At 43.0% G+C, this 24724-nt stretch overlaps 1 protein-coding gene across 1 annotated transcript in view; it reads left to right on the top strand.

The window, feature by feature from the left end:
- Positions 1-18: 18 nt before the first annotated feature.
- The window catches only part of otog (otogelin), a gene marked incomplete at its 5' end in the record, with an annotated part of 32771 nt that continues 8065 nt past the window's right edge, over positions 19-24724 (top strand). The window contains 25 exons of the mRNA XM_008306458.1: positions 19-165; positions 1480-1599; positions 1820-1936; positions 2090-2246; positions 2958-2984; positions 3451-3627; positions 6472-6750; positions 9092-9209; positions 10388-10467; positions 10756-13481; positions 14744-14921; positions 15011-15162; positions 15262-15351; positions 16366-16552; positions 17022-17242; positions 17526-17664; positions 18694-18882; positions 20113-20322; positions 20430-20534; positions 21530-21634; positions 21740-21841; positions 22809-22907; positions 22991-23031; positions 23248-23323; positions 23650-23828. Of these exons, the coding sequence (XP_008304680.1) occupies positions 19-165; positions 1480-1599; positions 1820-1936; positions 2090-2246; positions 2958-2984; positions 3451-3627; positions 6472-6750; positions 9092-9209; positions 10388-10467; positions 10756-13481; positions 14744-14921; positions 15011-15162; positions 15262-15351; positions 16366-16552; positions 17022-17242; positions 17526-17664; positions 18694-18882; positions 20113-20322; positions 20430-20534; positions 21530-21634; positions 21740-21841; positions 22809-22907; positions 22991-23031; positions 23248-23323; positions 23650-23828 (6021 nt within the window). The remainder of the gene's footprint in view (positions 166-1479; positions 1600-1819; positions 1937-2089; positions 2247-2957; positions 2985-3450; positions 3628-6471; positions 6751-9091; positions 9210-10387; positions 10468-10755; positions 13482-14743; positions 14922-15010; positions 15163-15261; positions 15352-16365; positions 16553-17021; positions 17243-17525; positions 17665-18693; positions 18883-20112; positions 20323-20429; positions 20535-21529; positions 21635-21739; positions 21842-22808; positions 22908-22990; positions 23032-23247; positions 23324-23649; positions 23829-24724) is intronic.

Below are 24724 nucleotides of genomic sequence, written 5' to 3'. Positions count from 1 at the left end.
CCACTCTTTCCTGTGTAGAATCCGTCCAGCGTGATCGACAGGAAGCAGAGGATGCTCATCTGGCCCGCCGGATACTTCACGGTGATTCATTTCCCGGAGGAAGACGTCACCGTCCTCTGGGACCGAAAAACCACCGTCCACATCCAGGTTGGACCTCGATGGCAGGTAGGACGCCGGCTCAGGGTTGTGATTTCAGCTGACGCTCCGGTAGAGACCGACTACAAACATGTTGAACTGCTATGAGGCCAGTTCAAGCTATAAATGTGCATTTTCGAACTGAGACCACATTTTCCGTCAGAACTCTTACTTCTTGTCTTTCCCTGCGAGAGGATAAATATTTGAAGTTGAGCTTGACGGTTGACAAATCAGTTTTAACTCCATCTCGTCTTTGAATTATATCCCAGTAAATGTTTCTGAACACTTTTACTGGCTTAAAAGTTGAGCTGAGTGATGTTTTCAAACTGAGAAAACTCAACTAGCTGATGAAAACTAAGTGATAAGATCAGAAGCTACAGCAAAAGCATGCAAGTAGGACTTTTTAATCAAATATTTGAGCAATTTGCTGCCTGCTTTTGCGACCATTGTCAGAGAAAATGTCATGTTTTAGACATTGATAGATAGAGCTGAAAGGATAATTGATTACTCAATTAGTTGTCAACTATTTTACTAACCAATAAATTGCTTTTATTAATTGTTTAAGGGAAAAAAACATCTAAAATTTGCCTATTTTGTGATATCTTTTAGTCTCTGTGGCAGGAAACTGAATATTTTTGGACTGTGGACAAAAACAAGACATCGTCCTGGAAACACTGATCAACTTTTCAATGTTTTCTTAAGTTTTCATTGGAGGTTTTAGCTCACAGACATACAGTTTATTGATGTTTTTAAACAAAATCAATAGTTTGATGTAAAACAAATATATCTAAACAGTAATGACATCACATGAATACAATGGAAGTTAATAGCCAAACACCCTTCAAATGGTACTTTACAAATATGGCCACATAACGAGCTTATTCTCTCTAAAATATGACGCTATATTACGTTTGTTTGCAATTTTTGCTAGAAAATCAAAATGAAGACGCACTAATGCTAATTCTGCTGCCTTCGTCGTCTGTCATGTGACTCGGTTCTTGTGGGTCATAGTTGTCTGTCCAACGTCTGTCTCTGTAAAATATTAAACATTAAACGATTTCTTCCTCGCTCACCACCTGAATTAGCGGCAATGTGCTCAGTGCTGCCACTGGTGGCCACACGCTGTATTGCAAAAACACTGAAGCAGGAGCATTGATTTCTATTAATATCGATTCTGTTTAGTTACACAGTCAGAACAGAATCCAAACAACTGACAGTGAGGTTCATTGAGTTTCTGATAAGATAAGATGGAATCCTTCATATATCGAGATTTTGGTGAGAACATGACATGAAGTAAAATATGACATGAAGAGGATGTTGTCAATGTGTTGGTGATGTGTTCAGGGGAAGCTGAGCGGCCTGTGTGGGAACTTTGACCTGAAGACGGTGAACGAGATGCGGACCCCCGACAACATCGACTCCCCAACGCCGCAGGAGTTTGGAAACAGCTGGACGGCAACAGAGGTGAATAAAACATCATCAGTTACAGTTTTAACTAAGTCGCTTTAAAAATCACGGCTCCTCTTTGGCAAAAAATGGTTTGATGTGACGTTAATGTGAATGTTTTTTTCTCCTGTTAATTACATAAACTGTAATTCATGATTTGTCATAGTAGGCTTTCCTCTCTTATATTGAAAACAAAGGTTTTAATTTACCAGCGCTGCATCTGTCTGTGTGTCTTCAGTGTGTGAACAGTCCAGATATCAGACACCCCTGCAGCCTCAGTCCTCTCAGAGAGCCTTTTGCAAAGCGTCAGTGTGCCGTCCTGCTCAGTGAGGTCTTCCAGGCCTGCCACCCAGTGGTGAGTCACAGAACAGCAGTTCTGCAGCTTGGACTTTGAGGAGGTCTTTAGTAGAATAAATAATAAGTTGGTTTTAGTGGTGAATTTATAAACTACAGTCTTGTTTTTATCATCAGTATAGTGCTGAGAGGTGTCTCTTTTCTGTGCATTCAGGTGGATGTCACCTGGTTCTACATGAACTGTCTGGCGGACACGTGTGCCTGCAGCCGTGGAGGCGACTGCGAATGTTTCTGCACCAGCGTGGCGGCGTACGCTCAGCGCTGCTGCCATCAGGGCGTCCCAGTCGACTGGCGCTCTCCGTCACTGTGCCGTAAGTCAGAACGCAGGGAGAGAAAAATAACTGCTTTGTTTCTGTGTGTCTTTACTTTTTTTCCACTTTTTTCACCTGTCAAAACTTTTGCAAAAAGTGACACTGACAGTCTGTAAAGCTGAGGTCAGCGTTGTTCGTTAATTTGCCAAAGAATGACTCAAGAATGGCAATGACCTGTTTCATTGTTAAAATAAAATGTTCCTGTTGTCTTTAATATATATATGTATATTCGCAGTTTATCAATTAGACAATTAGTCAATTAAACTGCCACCAGCTTGTGTTTTAGATGCAAACTACTAAACATTAATAGATGCTAAAATGCTTGTTTTCATTGACATTACCCCTTTATATGAATCATTATACGCTGTAGATTTATGATAAGTTTTGTAAATATTAGGATGCAAGCATTAAAAGTTAAAACTTCAGCTTTTGTCGTGGGCCACACATTTTTGTGGGAGGGCCACATTTGGTCCACAGGCCGCTGTTTGCCCACTTCTGCTATAAAACATTAGTGTATGATTAACCATTTATAAAGTTAGAGCTTACAAACCTTTTGTAAAACATCGTATGCTTTAGTAAAAGTGACACTGATCTGTTTGGATTACGGAAATCCAAGCTATAAAGCAGTTTGTAATAAATTATTATTATCTGTGTTGTCATCAATGATATTACTGGTCCTGTTACTGACGACAGTGTTTCTTCTCTCTGCAGCGTATGATTGTGAATTCTTCAACAAAGGTAAAACAAACCTCTCTGCTCCTACAACACCAACGACATCATACTGTTACAATAAAAGTGTGATAGGAGGATGAACGCAGACATTTCTTGTGGTTTAGAGGGTTACAAATTGCATTGTGTAGCTGTCTTTGCACAGCAAGGAAAGATTTTATAGAAAATCTGTGTAAAATTCTCCCTCACAGTCTCGTAGCTCTGGAAAAGAAGAAGTGCACATTTGCATCATAAACAATCACGCCACTCAAGCAAGTGTCTAGAGTCTGATAATTCACTTCCCAGGAAGAATAGCCAATGCTTATGCTGGTGCTAATGGGGATCCTAATAAAGAAAACGAAACTTTCACATCATATAAAAATTAATGGAAGCCTGTGGGTGTCTGGAGCTGCAGGATCGTTCATTCATTCAGTCACAGAATTAAAAAGCAACATGGTGTGTTCAGTGCAGCGCTAACATGGCCGCCTCTCTGCAGTTCTGGGTAAAGGTCCCTTCAGGCTCTTCACCTTCAGGGACCGGACGGCGCTGCTGGCAGCCGGCAGGTCAGGCGGCTCCGTGTACCTGCAGCGAAGCAACATCAGCTCAACCGCTGCCTCCGGCGTCCTGTCTCAGTTCATGATGACGCCGGGCCTCAGCAGAGCTCGACCGCACGGTGAGTCCATTAAAACGGCGCTGTGGGATTCATTTCACTACAAGACCTGAGATTTACTTCTTCTTCTGTGTTGCCTTCTCCGTCTTCTCTCTGCAGTCTTGTTCTTCATTTTATTTTTGGGCAGCCAGAAGTCACGTCTGAGAGTGCAACTATGTCAACAGCATTGAAAAAAGTGCTCCTTACATACTTTTATGAACAGCCTTAAAAGCTACTCAAGATTTCCTGATGTGCCTAAACTCTCTTCCTGAGAACATGAATCCATTCTGAGGAAAACCCCTGACCTGGAATTGTTTTACTTAAAACCTCTGATCAGTTTCTGGTTTTACCCCAAAAAATTCTCAGATTAAAAAAACGTTTCTTCTCCATATGCATGAAGAAGGAGGCCTTTCTTTTGTATTTATTTATATTTATCACAGTTTCAATTCTTTATAAAATTCCGTTTCCCAAATTATACCACATGTGCAGCATAGAGAACTTTCCTTCACCCAGACCTTTAAGAATCCTGGAAACATCCTTGAATTTGATGTCAAAGTGAGTGTGGGAAACCTGCGGTTAGCTGAGAGGCTTTATAGTTTTATTTTACACTCATTTCGTGTCACCGCAGAAAAAAACGAAGTGTCCGCTTTACTAATGAAGGATACAGTAGCGTCTGTGCATGAAAGGAAACGTCTGTAGTGGGCTTTGGGAAAGTTTGATCGTTGTATAGATAGCGCAGAGATATGCTTTCCTGTCAGCAGAATGTCGAGGGCGGCTGAATGAAAGAGGCACAAGTATCTGAGGCTCCAGGAAACTAGTGTGAACCAGCAGGACGCTATTTAAGCACAGGTCTTCTTACCTTCATGGTAAAAATGTGCTAAAAACGTCCAGTAATGGCTCATGTGAGAGTTTTCTCATCAAGCACTTGGTTGCTCAACTACAACTATTTTTAGTTTTAATGCTCAGAAGAAACCAGGAGACAAGACCGTGGTGTCCAGTCAGTGAGTCTTGTGGACTTCCAGCCATCGTCCTTGACCTTCTCTCTCAGACTTTCTGCTTTTCTTCTCTGGAAAACACGAAGCAAAGCGTATTTTTTTGGACCCTTTGGAGCTGCGAGAACAAACTAAAAACACAGAATTGATTTATTTGCAGCTTATAAGGTTGTTAAAAGGCCACAAAACAACAAACTTGAGCTAAAAAGATGCTAAAACGATCCATGAAACTGGGGGAAACTGTGTACAGAACTCTGCAGGATACTTTAAATAAACACTGATTTCATCCCTTGTTGATAACCAGCTTTTGGAAAAATGACTCGTCCTGCCCCGAGTGTTTTAAGGATTTGATTTCCTGATGAGTGCAGGATTCCTGAGCGGCAGACACGCAGCTCATCACTGCTTCACGCTGTCGATTCATCCTGTTTTCTGGCTGCTCATCTTTTCACCTTCAGCTAATCGGAGAATCAGAAAGTTTGACAGAGAAGCTGCTAAAGACCAACCAGCCGGCCGGCATTCTCCTCTTCCACTGTTTCCTTTGCGATCGACAGTGTTTGGAACGATCTGAGCGCCCCCAGTGAAAACACAGATGGAGGAGATGGACTCTCATTGACTTTCAGCGGCGGATGGGTCCAGAGATCAGATTGCCAAATGCTAATATAGCAACCCGAGCTGAAGGCCGGTCAGCAAGCCAAGACTGGAACAGGCTGGTCTCACTGTTTACTGCATGTGAGCTGAGATGCTGCTGCGCCCGTCTTCAGGAGGAATTTTAAACATTTTAAACCGTTAAACACTCAGAATAAATGTTTGCTTTTACTTTTACTGAGAACTGCAGGCAGTCCACAGAACCATGAACTGAAGCACTTTGAGATGTGTTTTTGTCCTAATTGGGAATTTTTTTCTAGTAAATCACAACCTCAAATTACACACAGATAATTAATTTTATCAAAAACGTCTTGGTCTTCAGTGGCTGCAGTCTTAACTCACAGCGACCAAGATGTCAAGAGATATGAATAAGAAAAATAAAATCTATTTTCACTCAATTTACAGGTGACTAAAATTCACGTTTTTGAGACAAAACTAATTAAAACCGATCAGTGTATATTTTTAATTATTACCGTAGAGATTTTACTGTTAGATTTTATCAGCTATTAATTTAAAAAAAGGAAAAAGCGTGCCATAATCTAGCTTCACTTGTTGGTTGCATGAAATAGACAGACAGGAAATGTTCAAATAAATTAACTACAAACTTAAATAAAGCCGTACTAATCAGTACTTTACACATTATTCATAATTATTGTGAAAAGTAATTTACAGAAAGTGTCACCTGCAGCTCTTCTCATTTCTGATGCCTCTTTCTCTGTGGGTTTCTGTTTTATCATGATCATTTTCCATCTCTAACATGTGTGACTGACTTACTGTTGTATTTTTACGGTGGTATTTCATGAAAAAAAAAAACAGTTTTGATACACAGAGATGAGTTTTTAGAGATTAAATCAGTGCCTCTACTCCATGGGTGTCCAATCCTGGTCCTCGAGGGCCGCAATCCTGCATGTTTTAGATGTTTCCCTCTTCCAACACACCTGATTCAAATGATCAGGATGATTATCAGGTTTTTGCAGAGCTTGATGATGAGCTGATCATTTGAATCAGGTGTGTTGGAAGAAGGGAAACATCTAAAACTTGCAGGATTGCGGCCCTCGAGGACCAGGATTGGACACCCCTGTTCTACTCTAAATGTCTCATTCAGCTCTGCTAGCACCGACGTGTGTGATATTTAAACTACTTCTCCTTCTCTTTTTTTGTTAAAGTAGCTGCCTGTCTGTTCGCTCTCCAGCTTCTTCAGCATCTTGTTTTACTCATTTCCTCCTCACAGACTCTTCGCGGGTTTCCTTTGAGGCGGCCGACCGGCCGAACTACTTCCTGTACGTGAGCGCCGGCGGCCAGGTGAGGCTGGCCAAGTGGGAGGACAGGGAGGCCTTCTGGGACGGCGCCACCTTCGTCCTCCACAGGAACACCTGGATCCCGGGCTACGACTCGCTTGAATCTCACGCCAAACCCGGCTTCTTCCTGCACGCCACGCCGCCGCGCCTCCACCTGCTCAAATACAGACACACCGACAGCTTCCGCAAAGCCACGCTGTTCAGACTGACAGGTCGGCAGCAGCAACGTGCACAAACTCACACAACATTCACCAACAGTCGTCTTTACATAACAGGCTGCCAGTCACACCTAAATGTCACATTCAGAATTAATGGAATTATATTTGAAAGCTGTTTGAGTTTTATGCAGCCTTTTTGTTAACCTCATATAAATATGACAGTTTTGTTTATTCATCTTAAAATGTCACTTTTATAACCGTATCCACCAGCTTAAGGTCCTTTGACTTGAAGCAAAGAGTTGAATTATTGTTTTTAAAATATGATTTTGAGGAAACAGAGCTCTCATATTAGCAGACTTCCCAGCATTCGTTGTTTGAGCTGCCTTTTTTGTAAATCCGACACAACGGAAACGTCCTGGTTTTCTTAAATACTTGAACTAATTATTAAACCAAACTCTGTGAATTCATGTTTTCAAGGCAGCAGTTTCGAAGCTGAACAAACTTGAATTTATATGAGAGATCATTTTCGCACCTGTTTGGGATTTTGTCAGTCGGTTAAACGGCTGTTTTCAGTTTTGATTACATCTGTAGATATCCCCGGTCGGTGGCCTTCGCCTCAGGAGCCGTTATCACCTCGTTCAATAACGCTGAAACAACATTTAGGAGGGTTTCTACTTAGAAACTGTGACAAAAGTCTGCATTAGAAGGTTGGAGAGGACGTGGCCTAAATCAACCAGGAGACTAAAGTCAAAGTTATATCTGGAACATTGTTTTCATGTAATTTTATAGTTTTGTTTATTTTCAGCCTGTGTTTGGTTCAGTTTCCGCACCAGAATCAGTCTTTTGGTTTAGTTTAGTCATTTTTTGGAGTAAAATAAGCCCTTTTTCGATGTTAATCACATTTTGCAAAGCTCCATTTTCCACAGGAGATCTCACATACACTTACAGGTAAATCTCACTGCTCGGCAGACGTCCTAGTAACACCCACAGACAGTTATTTCATACTAGCAAGACCAGGCCTCTGTCTAAATGAACGTAGAACAAGCTGGTCAAATCTGATAAAAACCGCTTGAGTAGTTTGGTGACTTTGCCCCAAAATAAGGTTTAAAAAGTGTTTTTCCTCACAGGTTATGCTTACAGTACGCATGCACACAGTTTCACGATCGGTGCAACGACATGACTGACTTCATATTGTGAAGCAGATGATTTGCTTTTTTGGGGGGTCAGAGCAGGACATGCGTCATACAACCACTGTCTGGTGTTACAGAACTCTCCCATTTTAGCTGTAACACCCTCTTCTTTATGAGACTTTAAGATGTCCCCTGCCTTCGCCCTGAGTCGACTGGGATAGACTCCAGCCCCCCCGCGACCCTAATGAGGATTCAGCGGTGTATAGAAAATGGATGGATGGAAGATGTCACTGTTATCATATAGAGAAGCCATAATTATGAGGAAATGTTTCACTTCTTTGGTCAGTTCAGTGTGCTTCTGTTCATTCTAGGATTTAACCTGATCTTAGCTGCAGCCAGTAAAAGACGCCTTTAACGTTCAAACTGTGGGTTTAACTCGGGCGTCGGTGAGGATTCAGGATTCAGCCGGTCATCAGCGCTGCTCTCTGGGGTCGTAGGTCAAGACTAGCGGCTCCTCTGGCTGCATTCTCTGCTGACAGAGCAGTCGGGCTAATCACCGGCGCTAAAAATACAGCAGCATTTGTTTTTCTTAATGGAAAAGGCACAGCAGCCAAAAGCAGATTGAGTTTCTTGCTGACAGAAGTGAATGCCAAACGCATTCAGAGCAAGAGGTGAAGTCCACACACACACTGATTTCATCGCATCACTGCTCTGTGAAAACGTTTGTGGATCCTTGAAGACGATCTGGATCAGTAACGTGATATAATGTGCGTTTCCTTTGCATGATTTCTTGCTACATCAGAGGGATTTTTATTTCATGTAAATACTCTGGTCCCTGCTGCAAACATGTATATTGTACCAAAAACGGTTTCTGTTTGATAAAGTAAAGCTCAACATTAGCAGTTTCTACTATTTTGATCACATTTTGCTTTAATTAAGCATTTAAACAATGAGTAGAAATGATTTTACATGTGATAAAAATGTTTTTTTGCACATTTTAAAGCAGCTGAATATGACATTTAGATGCAGTTCAGTGCATTTATAAACAAGCTTAATACTCAGCAAATAAAATAAATCCATCATGTCCATTTTATTGTACCTCAAAGGACCGGAAAAATATTCCTTTGTGTCTTTATGATGCTTCTTTGTGCACGAAAGTTTCACAGAGATGCATTTCTTCCTCTGAGAATTTACCGAAACAAAGCGTGTGATGTTTTTGTGTAACATCACAGTACAAGAGTTACATGTTGTGTGTTTTTGATCAGGCCCCGGCCCGGACACCCCACCTGGCCCTCGGTGTCAGTGGAGGTACGACTCCTGCGTCAGCCCCTGTTTCAAGACCTGCAGCGACCCGTCGGCCGAAGCCTGCGTCACCATCCCACAGTGAGACCTCTGACCTTTTCCTTGACTCCTGGTCCAAGTCAGTGTGTAGACTGTCAGTTCCTGCTGGACTGAGGAGTAACAGGCCTGTAGTGACGTTTAATCAAATATTAACCATCATCCTACTGTGGTGTGAAAGAGCTTCAGGCTAGAAAACCTTTTTAAAAATGAATTTACACCTTATAAAATATTTGTTTAATGGAATCCAGGCACGTTTCTGTGAGTGTTTGTCTTCAATCTGAATTACCACACTAGACTTTAAAATGCAATCATTTTTACTCGTTTTACTATAAGTCTCCACTCTTTGTAAAATAAATTGGCACAGGAAGAGTGACATCCCTTCTTACATTTGCCAGTAGGACACTGTATACAAACACTTTTTTCCTGTTTGGTACCAAGCATACATTTTTCCTAATTTCTAAGTCACACAGTTTCCCACCGACATGGTTCTGCTATTTCCAGTTTCCAGACAATCTCCTCAACACAGTTATGAAACAATATTTCTACTGCCACCATTTTCTGACAACATACATATAAAAATATCTCATTTTCAACACAAATATTTTTTTTTATGATGATGTGAAAGCTAATATAAAAAATCTGCAAGTGTTATCATATAAAAGGATGAACATCTAGATAACTGACACTCTTCTGGTCGTCCTTATACTGACCAATAAAAGAGCTTAAAAGTAGAGGTAGTGAAATTATTCTGAAAATAGCCCACAAGGTTCATAAACCAGATGACTCCTGACACATTTGGTCAAAACTTTAGAGAATGCACTGAGGGACGGCTCTCATTTTTAAATGTAGACACACTTTAAATCAAATAGCCATAAAAGAAGAGCAAGTGACTATTTTGTGTCATAAAAACATATTTTAATAAGGCTAACAATTGTAGCCATGAGACAAATAAATAAAACAATAAAAAAAAAAAAATAGCAAGTCGTATAAAAGATGTTTAAGACGTCCCTTCAAATTTCCAAAACTGAATTCAGGTCTGATTCAATCATAAACAGGCATTTTCCCACTTCCACAGTGGGTCATGGTTAACAAAAAAAAAAAAAAAAAGGTCACATCTTTACTGTTATATTAATTTTTTCCCCATTATTCTGAGCGCATTGATGCTCGTTCATGATTCCACATGTTCGTGGGTTCATAGCTGTGTGTTATCTTCTGTACAGAGTGGAGGGTTGCCTTCCCGTCTGCCCCCCACACATGGTCCTGGATGAAGTCACCCGTCGGTGTGTCCATGTTGAAGACTGTGAGTGTCTTTTTGTATCTTCTATGTGTTACCTGTCTTTGATCGCAGCGTATAAAGTTTAAACAATACTGAAGTCAAATACTCGTATCAAGCAATTTTAAAAATCCCAAAATGAGCAAACGGAGTCACTCATCCACCAAAGAATTTACAAGAAGTTCTGTAGTTTAAATTACTGCTAACCCAAAGTGGACCAAACCTGTCATGAAATAAGATCCGTCTGTCTCGTGAACTGTGCCTCTGTGTCGAGCTCAGCGCTTCTCTAACACACTTTTTATTGGCTGGTTTCAGGTATTAAGGTCCCAGTTGTTGTTCAGCCTGTAACACCATCCGCTGCTCAGCCGACCTCTGCAGCTGTCACGTCTGCAACCACCACTGCCTCCACTACTCCCATTAGGACCACCACCACCACCACCGCTGCCACCACCACCTCCTCCTCCACCTCCACGACTAAACTCACCACCACTAGTCCTGCTGTGAGCGCTCAGACCACCACGTCTGAGGCGACCCGACCGCTCACTCTGTCTCCTGCTGCAACTCCTGAACTTCCTGGAACAACAGAACCTCCGTCTCCTCCAACAGTGCCCCCTTCTATAAGGCCAGAGGTGGTGGAGCCGCTGTCAACTGTCAGAGTGACGGAGGCTTCACCCACCACTGTGAAAGACTCGACGACATGGACGAGCAGGACGCCGAGCTCGACTGTCAGCCCCGTCGGACCGAGCACGTCCAGGACGAGCACCGCTCCGTTTGCCATCACGGCTCTGTTCTGGATCACCTCCACCACGAAGCCCACCGACTCCCTGCCGCCGATCCTCACCACCCTGCAGCCGACCACCGCTGCAGCCAAGACCTCGACTTCTGTACAAGGTCCAACCACAATCAGAACTCCTACAACTCTGCACCCAGCCGAAGTGACCACACAAACCACAACTCATTCAGCAGCAGTCGCTCCGATTGTAACGTCTTCCAGTCTGGCTCCTGCTCCGGTCTCACAGACTTCTGTAGTTACAGAGAAAACCACTGTTCCCAGTGGAGTTACGACTACGTACACAGACACCAGCACAACACCTACAACAGAGGAGAGAACAACGACAACAACAACACTCGTCCCTCCTGGTTTACCGAGCACAGCCTCCACAACACCTTCCCCTCTGCCGGCCTCACCTCCTGTGGAAACAGGAAGTGTATCTTTACCGACAGTCGCTTCAGCAACGACAACACAGTCAGTCACACCAGTTGCACCTTTCAGCACCAGTAAAACAACCCCACACATACCTCCAGAGACAACACCACCACCTGTTAGCACTGAGAGGATAACACACGTCATCTCTACTGACCTGACATCTTCTACGGTGCCTCCAGAGTTACCTACAACAACCGTCATGCATGCTGCACCAACTACAGCTGCTCCATCTGTCTCCACCTCAGCTACTACAGACTGGAGAACAACTACAAAGAGAGTCACCACACCTGAATCCACTGCATCTAAAACACCCGTTGCTGCAACAACGACAGCTGCACCTCCACCTCCAGAGATCACAGACTCCAAACCTGCTGCCACGTCCACAACCTACACTGAGAGAACCTCCTGGTCAGCGGCCGTCCCGCTAACAGAGAGAACCACCACTGTAACGTCAAGACCTCCAGAAGTAACGGAAACATCCACCGTGTCCACAGGTTCTCCAGTCACAACAGAACCGACCGTACCGCCAGTGTCCCCAACAGAGACCACTGCCGTACCAACGCCAACCCAGAGCTCCACCCGACCCGTCACTACAGAGCGGACCACCGAGCCATGGGTTCCCCCTCATCGAGAGACCTCCTCCACCCAGGTCTACAGACCCACAGTGGAGACAACACCAGAGGTCACTACTGACGCTGTCATCCACGTGGTGACTACGACTACAACAACTAAAGTCCCTCAACCTTCAGCTACATCAGAGCCGACCGTCACCTCAGCGACATCCACCACCACCACTGCCCACACTACAGCACCTCCTGAAATCTCAACTGCTGAAATCGAAGCCACCACAACCCGGAAACTAGTCACACCTCCACCTGTGCCTGCTACGCACCTCACCACGACCTCAACAAGAGCGCCACCTGCTGTCGTTACCACCGCGCTCCGGCCTGTCGTCATTCAACCCATCACAGAGACAATACATCCAGTGACGGGCAGAGTGCAGGTATCTACAAGCGCTACAACCACGTCACCTCCATCTTGGTCTCCGCTCCAGACGACAACCTCCACAGCAGCTCCGAGGCCAACAACTGCCCTGGACAAAGTCACCACCCGGCTGGTCTCCACTTCAAGAGCTTCACCCGCTGCAACAACGACCACCGTCTCACGAACAACCACCCTCAGGACGACACCCAGAGTTCCTCTGACGACCAGAGTGACCCCCAGAATCACATCAACCGAGAGGTCAACCACCAGGCCAGTCACTGCAAGGGTTACCGTAGCAACCAGGCCTTCAACAGTAACCACCAGCTCGACCACCCCCGGCTCACCGACCGTTACAACAAGTCCGACCAACACAACTACGTCAGGACCGACATCTACGACCGTCACAACGTCTACCAAGTCAGTCACCACAGCGAGCACAACGGAACCTTCCAACACGACCACAGCGTCCCGCCTCACCACCACAACCGGCCCAGTGCCTGTTCCTACTCTAACAACAGTCACGACATCTACAGCTGTCCCCACGGCAACCACCAGAGAGGCAACCACATCTGAGGAGACCTCGACAACGAAAGAGGCTGAAGTGTCGCCATCCAAACCTGTGACGCCTCCGCCTGACATCCTGACCTCCACCCAGGAGCCCAGTAGTTCCAGGCCTGCTACAACTTCACTCCCATCAGCCACCACTGTGGTACCAGACAGAGCAGATCACACCAGTCCAGGTGTGGCAACACCTCCAGTACCTACTTCTCCTCACAGACCAGTGGAAACTACCAGCCACACAGCGGAGGGAACCACGTCTCTGAGTGTGTCACCTACCAGGATGTGCACTGTGGGTTCACTTATTATACAGCCTCATTTCAGGTTTACAATTTAAACATACTGCTGGAAGGACAAGTCCCATAATTATGGAAGTTGCCACTCCAGAAAAAGATCAGTATTAAGTCATAATGTGAAAATGTTATAGTTATAACAAGATATGTTCATGCTGTAGCGATGACATACACACTTACCGTGTTATACCACGACACTTATCTCGTTATAACGTGAAAACTTTTGCATTAAAATGTGAAAACCTATATTGGTGAAACAGAAAACACATGTTTAAATAAGGAAACAGTGTGCAGAGAAATGAGAAATGGAATAATTTGGCTCAGTCAGGTTCAACTTTATGCTTGGGTTGAGACATGGTTAAATTCTGCTGGTATTAAGCACGATGGATGATATTATAATAATTATGTGCACACAAAGAAGGATTTTAAACTGCATGGGGCTGTACAGAAAGAAGAATGACCGCCTGAAGGCCTTGTTATGTCTCACTGATCAGTTAGAGGAGCGCTGAAGGCTTCATGGATGCGTAACTTATCACAATATCATCCACCGTGTTCAGTAACAACAGAATCTCATCACATCTCAACCCAAGAATGAACGAGAACTTAATCAAATCATGTCAACGATCATGTTTTCTCAACTTACTTGGCATTATTAGAAAATAAATTGTCTAGCTAAGACATGGAACGTTTAACGTTATACCAAGATAAATATCACATTGTTATAACAAGATGAAAGGCAACTTTTCATGTTATAACGTGAAACAGATTTATTTATTTTGCTGGTGTGGCAGAAATACCCTTCTGTTCATAATGACTTTATTTCTAGTTTCTGTTTTCTGACCCTTTAATGTTAATTCTGGCTTGTTTTTATTTATATGTGGACAAAACAAGCCAGACGGAACGTTTTTAAAGCTACATTTTAAAGTAAAAGCTCCAATTTATGCTTTTGTCAGGCAGCAGTCAATGTAAAATTTTCAGACAAGTTTAATGTATTTTATTAAGAAGTAGTAGCACAATATTCTAAATTAAATGTTCACTAATTAGGTTTTTGCAGATTTTTCAATCATGTCTGGAAAGTAAACAGAAAGCAAACTGAGAGCATTTTATGTTTCATCACAGTCTGTCAGGAACAACTCCTCTTGCTCAGTGTAAGAGTCAGTCAGTCATTTCAGTGAAGCCCGACGCGTTCGTCTTTCTTACATTCGTCTCTGCACTCTGTGACTCCTGGGTTTTCACTTTTTTCTCTTGTTTTCATCGTCAGCCTCCGTATGCGGAGATCGTTGACGAATGCACAAAGTACATCTGTGTCAACAACCAGCTCATCCTGTTCAACAAATCCCAGAGCTGCCCCTTCGCCGCCGATCCGCCAAACTGCGGTCTGCTTGGTTTTGCCATCCTGGTCAATGGAGACAAGTGCTGCCCTCAGTGGGACTGTCCATGTGAGGAAAACACACGAGTGAAACAAACAAAATGATGATCACGTCTCGTTCTGGTAGATTTTCATCGCCGTCTTTTCCGTGCGTTCCAGGTCGATGCTCGATGTTTCCTGATCTGAACGTGATCACGTTCGACGGGAACAGCGTCGCCATCTACAAGGCCGCCTCTTACATAGTGACCCAGCTGCCCAACGAGACCGTCAGCGTTCTGGTTCAGGAGTGTCCCGCCGACTCCGAGTCCTCGGTGAGTCTCCATCATTCCAGGTGTTTCTTTTGGCATTTTGGGCAAAAGTTGCCGATTTGTCTGTGATGGTAACAGACTTTCTTTTTTTCTTTACTGAAGCTTCTCTGGAATTTCACCAACCTGTGTCTGGTGGCGCTCAACATCACCCACAAGTCCAACCACATCGTCATCAACAGGCTGCAGAGGAGGGTAATAATAATAATGATGATAGTGATAACCTTGTTTATAGAGCACCTTTAAGAACAGCGCTCACTTTGACAGTCAAAACATGCAAACACAGAGACAATCAAATAAGACATTAGGCGTGACAAGACAAGGCAGAGCAGTCAAATAAAATAAATAATTAAAATGGCAATAATAAGTTGAATAGGACGCATATCAAACAAAGGAACAGTTTAAAAATTGAAGAATAAGACTGAAGATTAAAAGTTAGAATTAAAAAATCAGAAATTAAAGAATTGAAGACATCACACCAAAGAACGAGGCAGCTGAAAGGAACATAAAGCAAGAAAGAACATATAAAATAAACAGGTAAATAGTAGATAAATGCAGAATAGAACATTAACACTAATTAAGGCTAAGAGTGAACTTCACTTACAAGCAAGTCTGTAAAAGTAGGTTTTAAGAAAGAAAAAAGGAAGTTACTGACTCTGTCAGCCTCGTCTCCTCAAGCAGGTCACTCCAAAGTCGAGGGGCCCTGATGGAGATTTAAGCCTTGACTTTAAAACGACCAGACGGGATCCACCTGAGGATCTAAGGCAGGCGTGTCAAACTCATTTTAGTTCAGGGGCCACATACATAGATGTCAAGTTGGCCGGACCAGTAAAACGGTGGTTAATTTAGGAATAGCATTTTATTAAAAATTTCTAGTTTGTGTCTTTTATGCATTTTTTCACTGTCAAAATTCATCCTATGGGCCGGATTGAACCCCCTAGTGGGCCAGTTTTGGCCCGTGGGCCGGATTGAACCCCCTAGCTGGCCGGTTTTGGCCCGCGGGCCCTAAGTCTGACAGTCTGACACCCCTGATCTAAGGCCTAAACAGGCTCATTAGGGGTCAACAGATCGCAAATGTAGCTTGGGACGAGACCCTGGTGAGCTTTAAAGAAGTGAGAAGAAGTCTGATACTTACTCTTTGAGCTCAAAGTGCTCATGTAGCACGGACATGATTCCTCTTACAACACACCCTGTGCGTTTTTTTTTCAGCTCTACGTCAACTCACGATACGCCAAACCACGGTTCAAAAAGTACGGCTTCGAGATCTACGACACAGGAAACATGTACCTCATCCGCAGCCCGTCCGGCCTCAAGCTGCAGTGGTACCACAGCACCGGCATGATGGTGATCGACACCGACAGCTCCAGCAACAAGCTGCCCACCATGGGCCTCTGTGGTAAGAACACTTCTAGATTCTTTCTACACAGCAGTGCACATGAACAGGGCGGCCACACAGAGGAGATTCAGTTACTTTTTAACCCCCACATAGTGTTTCAGGTCAAGTTTGACCCGTTTTGACATCTGACAGCAGCAAAAACACACTAAACGTCTTTTGACTTTTCCTCAAAGTGACCCAAAATACACAAAAATTATAATATTTTGAAATGTTCTGCTTTTGTACAGCATCTGCACACTTTTTTGACATATTGCCACTCAGTGTTTGTGACTGTAAATGCGATAACACTGAGAAGAACTCGAGCACATTTGGTTGCTGCCCCAGTGAAGCTTAGAGGCGTCGTTACCAAACTCATGCTGATGCTGGCTTTTACTGTGGCGCCCCATTAGTTTGAAAGAGAAGATCCATTCTGTCACATTCAAGGAGACATACATGATGTTTGTGAATTCTCCTCCTTCACCCTCTTCAGGCTTCTGTGACGGAGACCCGACCAACGACCTGACTCTGGCCAACGGCACCACGGTGGGCGTGAGCGAGGACCCGGCTCTGTTCATCGACAGCTGGCAGGTTCCCAACACCACCAGCTACGTCAGCCACAGCCGCCGCCGCGAGCTCAACTGCTCCACCAGCGACTGCTCCAGCTGCCTGCTCATGCTGCAGAACCACGCCTTCATCCCCTGCCACGCCTTCGTACGTTCACCTCTGAAGCCACTCTCACTGTTTACAGAGGACCCAGTATCTCTGAAAGCCAGAGACGACTCAGAATCCACTTTATTATTCTATCTTTGTGTTTTTTTGCTTTTCCTTTCTCACTTCAGTAAAGGAAAATGTTTTACAAAAGACTTTGAACTGTGGGTGAAGGAAAGATTGTGAATGACTGATGCTGATGAAGAATCCTGAGGCCATCGCTGGATTCAGACATGTATTAACAGTAATAATGAGCAGTTTTGACTAACTCCTGTATTGTTTCCAGGTCCCACCCAGCACGTTTTGTGAGGTTTGGGTTCGCGACGCCGAGTACGTCAACAACCAGTGTGTTGCTCTGGCTGCTTACGTGGCTTCCTGCCATAAATTCAACATCTGCATCGAGTGGAGGAGTCCAGATTACTGCCGTAAGACTTCTGTCTGCTGTTAATTCATTCAAACGCTCACCACGAGTGTTGGGAAGACGTTGTAGAATCAGAATCAGCTTTAATGGCCAAGTACGTACACAACATACAAGGAATTTGGTTTCGGCTGTTGGTGTCGCCCCAGGAATTTGCACGAATAATAGAAATAGGAAAATTAAACAATAAAATAAAATAAAGTAAAATAACTAAAGAAAGAAAAGAATAAAATACAATAAATATTAATAAGAAATAAAATAAGATAATAAGACAAATATATACAAGAATTTACACATCTAGTAGAAAAAGGTATATGTACATTAGTGCAAAATAGAAGTGCAAATAGTTGTAGTGTAGATTAAATACTCTAAATGTTCTTTAGTGTCAAGATAAAAAATCAGAAGAGATTTTTAAAAAAAAATCTCTCCAAACCGAGGCATCCTTGGATTAAAATGTCTTTATCATATGGACATGTTAGAAAGAAGCCGACATGTAGTAGTGACTTTTTTTTGCTGTTTTTCTCAACTCACAGGTGATTTTTTTGAGCAGGACGCAAGTATTTTAATGTAAAGATGAAGCTTAATCTCCTTCATGAATAAAATAAATCGACAAACATTTGGTTAGATATCAATAATATGTCAGGGACTGTTTTAACCTACTTAAGACACATTCTGACAGGTAATAGGTTCTCAAAATCTCAACTTGTGACCCGCAGCTGGTCAGCAGGCAGGTGTATTGTTACAAAAACAAGGCAAAGTGCTGTACTGTGTTTAATACAAGGTAAGAGAAACACAACAGCATGAGAAGACATACTTAGCGAACACCTATGTGTGTGTGTGTGTGCAGGATCTTAGGTTAAAGCTTTATGTATCGTTTCTTTGAATAAAACTAAAAATGTGCATAAAACAATGGCGTGCGTTTTCACCCAAGCTGCCCCATCTTGCATTTCCATTCAGCACAATCCAGACACCATTGTTCTTATTTGAAAGTCTAAACTAATGTTTGCAGGTAACCTTTTTGTGTCTCTTCCTGCAGCCTTCGTGTGTCCCGACACTCTTCGGTATCAGGCCTGTCTGCCGGCCTGCACCTCTCAGTCCTGCCCGAACCACGACTTCGATTCAGACCCGGACCAGTGTTCAGGTCTGACCGAGGGCTGCGTCTGCCCCGAAGGAACGCTCCTCCATCGGCCGTACTCAGCACTCTGCATCCCTCCAGACAAATGCGGTAAGAGCCAGTTTACAGGGCGATCTTAAAAAAAACGATCTCAAACATTTATCTTTTTGATGGTTCTTTGAGATATTGTTGACTGAACATGGACTCAAATTTCAAAGTGTGAAAAACTTTCTAACATTGGCTCAAAAGGCAATTTAGAAATATATATATATATATATATCTCTGAAAGTATTTGATACATCAAGCTCAAATTTCCCAAATAGCTTTCCAAATATTCATATTTTATGCTATAAAAAATTCTGCCAAATCAGGGATGATTCAGCAAAAAATGGTTTAAAAAAAGGGACGATATGAGATGGATTGATCCTGGTGGAGAGTTGCTGGAAACTTGCACAGTTTTCTTTACCATTTATCTAAATATGATGTTATTTAGATAAATAATAATCTAGTTTATTTCTTTACTCTTCAACGTTTACCTTATTTTTAATATTTAGTTGTTTCTTTGCTGATTACTGTCCACAGATAGCTAGAATCTACTGGAGTCAAACTCCTTGTTCAAGTTGATTTTGATTCTGATATCTTGGCTGTACATGTGCAAAGCATGTATGTATCAACTAATTGCTGACTTTATTTAACTTTTTAGTAGTTTCCGTCGCTGAATGCAAACAAGAGTTCTTTGCAAATGAGTGAGAAAAACAGAGGATTTAAAATATTGAGGCGAATGCATAGAAGCAACAAGAACCATGAAAGCATAATTATGAGACACGACATGAAAGTCAGGCTAAACTGTGAAAAAATCTAGATTTATACAACATCTGTCAGATCTAGGAGGAGCTTCTGAGAGACAGTCAGGTGCAAGATTGTGTATTTAAGATAAGATAAGATAAGATATGCCTTTATTTATCTCACAGTGGAGAAATTCACATCGTTGATAGCAGCATTCAACAGAGGTACACATATACGAAATATACGATTTCTGATCCAAACGAAACAGGTGTAACGAGTGCTTACCTTGTAGTATTTGTCAGCGCTGATTCGGCAGAAAGAAGAACAGTAAAGAGGAAACACTGCTGGTTAGAAAAGACAAATAGCCTTGTTGTCAAAATGTTGATCAAATGAAGGTTTTTGTGAAATCATGCACAAGTCATAAATCTCACACTTCCTTCTTCTTAACCCGAGTCCCCGTTTGATCCATACTCCTGTTTCATCCTGTAACACATTTAACACATTCAGTGTCATCTGAGCGATTACATCTAAACCTCAGCGTCTGTCCGTCCTCAGCCTGCACCGACAGCTCCGGCCTTCCTCGGTCGCATGGCGAGGTCTGGAAAGCCTCGAAGGACGCCTGCTGCATGTACCGCTGTGACAACGACACCATCGTTCCTGTGGAGTACAACTGCTCCAGCATGGCGGCGCCGGTGTGCCGTCGATCCGGGGAGGTGATCATCAGCCTGGCCGACGATAACAGCTGCTGCCCGCAGAAAGTCTGCGGTGAGGCCACCAGAGTGTTTTAGTCTAAAATATATGCACCTGAATCTACAAATTAAATTAAATTTCAAAACAACGATAATGAGATGATGCATTTTGTGACTGTGCAGTGTGTAACCAGAGCCTGTGTGACCAGCTGCCTCCTGAGTGTAAATATGGAGAGAAGCTGGTGTCGTACTACCGACTAGACTCCTGCTGTCCGGACTACGTCTGTGGTGAGTTTCCATCTGAACGTCACGGTCTGCACTCTCTGAACAAAAGATTCTCTCGTTGGCTGACACAGACTCATTAATTACAACTGTCATATCCGATGGGAGAGTTTAGTTGTGGCTTTGTCTCTAACAGCTGCTGCAGATGTGTTTTATAGGCCAATTACAGTTCAGCGAGCCGACTGTTGTTGTTTTCTCTAATTGTTAAAACACGTTTCTGCTCAGTGTGAATACAGCTGGACGAGATGCAAAACTAAGGCAGCTGTGGTTTAGGTGGCAGAGTGGTTGTCCTCTGATCGCAAGGCTGGCGGTTCAATCTACAGTCGAAGTGTCCTTGGGCAAGACACTGAACCCGATGTTGCTCCCAATGGCAGGCAGCACCTTGCACGGCAGCTCTGTCACCATTGGTGTATAAATGTTGTATCTACTCTCAGATGTACGTCGCTTTGGATAAAAGCGTCTGTTAAAGGAAATAGTAGATTGTAGAAAACTACATGTCTCAGTCCCTATTTCCATTTCGTTTACGACTGCTTCCTTCTTCTGTGATGGTTTAGTTTCACCAGCTGAAACTACTCCGGTACGACTTTAAAACAGGACGATGACCTTAAGCATACCTCAAAGGCCACCAAGGGTTGACTTTAGAAAAGTCCTGGAAGATATCAGAGTGGCCATCACAATGGCCTCAATTGAATCCCATAGAAGATCTTTGGTGGGATATGAAGGAGGCTGTTGCAGCACACAAAGCCAAGAATATTAGAGGCTATTGCCTGTGAGGACCGGGCTAAGATGATGCATCACGTTTGCAGCAGGTCATGGCAGCAAAAAGTTGCTCTGCTAACTACTAAAGGTGCTTGTTAGGAAGGGGTTAAACAATTTTGAGACAGCAGCAGTCATTAAAAGTGGCGCACTGTGTTGAATTTGGAGAAACCACCTGTCATACTGGTTGTGTTGAGCTATTTAAATTGTTCTAGTTTTAGTATTTCTGTTGCTCTGTTTTTCAGAATGTGATCCTGAACTCTGTGAGTCGGACGTTCCCACCTGCAGAGACGACCAGACGCTGATCGCCACCAGAGCTGACGGCAGCTGCTGCCTGGCCCACATCTGCAGTCAGTTCATTACATTAATTCTACTTTCTGTGGCACGTCGAACCATCGGCGAACCACCTGCGGGTTAATTTAGCGTTTGGCTAACGAAGTGTGCGTTTCCTGCAGTGTGTTCGTCCTGTGTGGAGGCGCCTCCTCTCTGCCGGGACGGAGAAGTGTTGACGGTCGACAGCAACACCACGGATCGCTGCTGTCCGACCTACCAATGTGGTCAGAGCACACCTACACACTCACCTTTACTGTGTTTAAATAAAAAAAAAAACCTCACTGCATTTTTCTCTTATTTCTTACATATAATTATGGGGAACTGGGTAACACTTTATAATAACTATCCGTTATAACTAGTTAATAGATCATTTGCAAACTGCTAACTAGTGAGTTATTAACCACTTGTTAAGTGTTTGTTAATAGTTTGTTGATGATTTATAACGATCCTTATAGATAGTTAATAAACCATTTACAAACTGTTAGTTAATGAGTTATAAATGACTTGTTAGCTGTATATTAATGATTTACAGCCATACCTTATAAACCAGTCATAGATCATGAACAAGCCATTAGTGAATTACTTACTAATGACTTGTTAAGTATCAGTTAATAGTTTATGTATGTTATTGGGACGTTATCATTAATATACAGTTAACAAATCATTTATAACTCATTAACTAACAGTTTGTAAATGTTTATTAACTATAAGGCATCGTTATAAATCATCAACAAAGTATTAACAAACACTTAACAAGTGGTTAATAACTCACTAATTAACAGTTTACAAATGATCTATTAACTAGTTATAACGGAGAGTTATTATAAAGTGTTACCGGGAACTGTTTTTTTCAATAAAAGTTATAAAAGAGAAACACACAAAGAGCACACTCCCAAATACAACTGGAAATATTTCAGACTTATACCAATATTTACATATGATCATGATATGCTGGCCTGTATTTATTTAAATACATCAGAAATTTGGTCATTTAAAATTTCGATTAATTAATCAATTGCTTCCTTCTGTCGTGCTTGCTGCCATAAAACATTGTAATAGAGACACTTTTCTAAATGATGCTAACATGCAGTATGTTGAGCTTTACTTCAGTTTCTTTTATCTAAATCAAAACTGTGTGACTCTTGAGCAGCTACCAACACATTTTGACTGCCTCGTTCTTGCTTTACACAGTATGTGAGCCCTCCAGGTGTCCTCAGCTCAGCTGTCCCGTCGGCATGTCGGTGGCGTCGGTGTCGAGTCCGAGTCGCTGCTGTCCGAACCAAACATGCGGTATGACTCGTTTTCACGCTAATTCAAAGGCGCAGCTTGCTTTTGTTTTCCACTCGGATTAAGATGTGTTTTCTGTTTTTCAGAGTGCTCCTGTGAAAAGATCGCCTCCCCGAAATGTGGCCTGGTACGTCCTGACTGTAAACATTCGGCCCGTGTGTTTTTTATAAATGTGTGGAGACCTTAGAGGGTATTTGTGTGAACAAAAGGCAAAAAAAGTGACAACAAAATCTTTTTTAGAGTCAAAAATATGCCTGTTCTCAGTTTGATTTATACTATGCTCTCTGTACACATGTCAGTTGTGTTTTTAATGCGTTTACGAGGTTCTGTGTGCGTCCTGCAGGGAGAGGCTGCTCAGCTGGACCGGGCCTTTCTGTCCGACCCACAGAACCAGTGCGCCTGCAAAAGATACAAGTGTGGTGAGTTCAGTCGGGAAATTTAAATTAGAGAAACTAACACCTCAAATTAAAATTGTATTAATTGTCACCAAGCCACTGAGTACACACTGGAAAAGTTAGTTTATTGTCATTATTTTCAGCTTTGGTACATCTAAGAATGTGTGAAAATAATTTAATGCTTTTTGTTATTATTCATTTATTGGAAAGATTGTCGTTTATGTTGTGTTTGATCAGTGTTTAACAAAAGAAGAAGCTATTTTCACCAGTGCAGCCTTGTATCCTGTGACCTCTGACCTCTGCTGTGTGTGTGTGTGTGTGTGTGTGTGTGTGTGTGTGTGTGTGTTCAGTGCGCGAGGCGGTGTGTGTGTTTGGCGAGCGAGGCGTATTGCGTCCGGGTCAGACGCTGGTCGAACACGGAGATGACGGTTTGTGTCACAGCCGTCAGTGCAGCCGCAGCCTCGACCCGGCGAGCGGCTTCCACCTGCTGAGAACCTCCAGCATCAACTGCTCTGCCAACTGCCAGCCGGTGAGACCACGACGCACCAGGACTCTGGTCTGTCTGCAGAGTCCCTCTCGTACCGCTTCTCCAGGCTCCAGACCATAGACTGTATAAAAGATGGACGTAGCTGCCGTGACGTCACCTGTTGGTTTCTGCACTGAGAAAATGAAGCCAGGGTTTTGCTACTTCCTGGTTGACATTTTTGGAGATAGTGATGCAAAAAATCGTCGGAGGGGGGCGGAGCCATAGGAGCAGCGATTGGTCAGACAGATTGAGAGGCGGGCCCTCTCTGCCCGCCCACATTTACCGCCTTCTGCTCGCTTCATCTGTATGGTCGCTGCTGACTGTCAATCAAGCCAGCCACGCCCCTTGCCCCGCAAAATGTTGATGATTTTTTTAAAATTCAGTGTTGATTTATTTTTAGATTGGCCACCTGATCTCTGGACTTGACCATGAAAACGAACTTTTTAAAAATCCTGAGCTGTAGGAATGCAGTATTTCATGATCTGTGATCACTTCTTTTCCAATTCATTTCTATGGGAGCCAGGGCTTTTTGGAGCCAGGACTAGTGGACGTAGTGATATTGCAGGTTTTTGACACTTCCGGGTTGGCTTCATTTTTCGGGGCCGGTTGCTACGTCCATCTTTTATACAGTCTATGCTCCAGACTAACTTCTTCAGTGGTGCCACCAACTATATCTGCACATGATTTGGTCGCTCACTCTCTTTATTTTGCGTCATTAATCCACCGTGCATGCTGGAGAAAAATCCATTTCTTAGAGTGGATTTCATTTTAAACATCAATTCTGCAGTCAATCATGTTCATTTAAATGTAGGAATAATAATAGTAACAGTAATAATAATAATAACAGGTAAAATAATAGGAAACCAAAATTGTGATCGCTGCTAATATTTGTTTAAATT

Source organism: Stegastes partitus, unplaced genomic scaffold (assembly GCF_000690725.1).
Source record: "Stegastes partitus isolate 25-593 unplaced genomic scaffold, Stegastes_partitus-1.0.2 Scaffold3662, whole genome shotgun sequence".
Lineage (NCBI taxonomy): Eukaryota > Metazoa > Chordata > Actinopteri > Pomacentridae > Stegastes > Stegastes partitus.
Note: the sequence above shows the minus strand (reverse complement) of the source record. Positions and strands in the feature narration are given on the sequence as shown.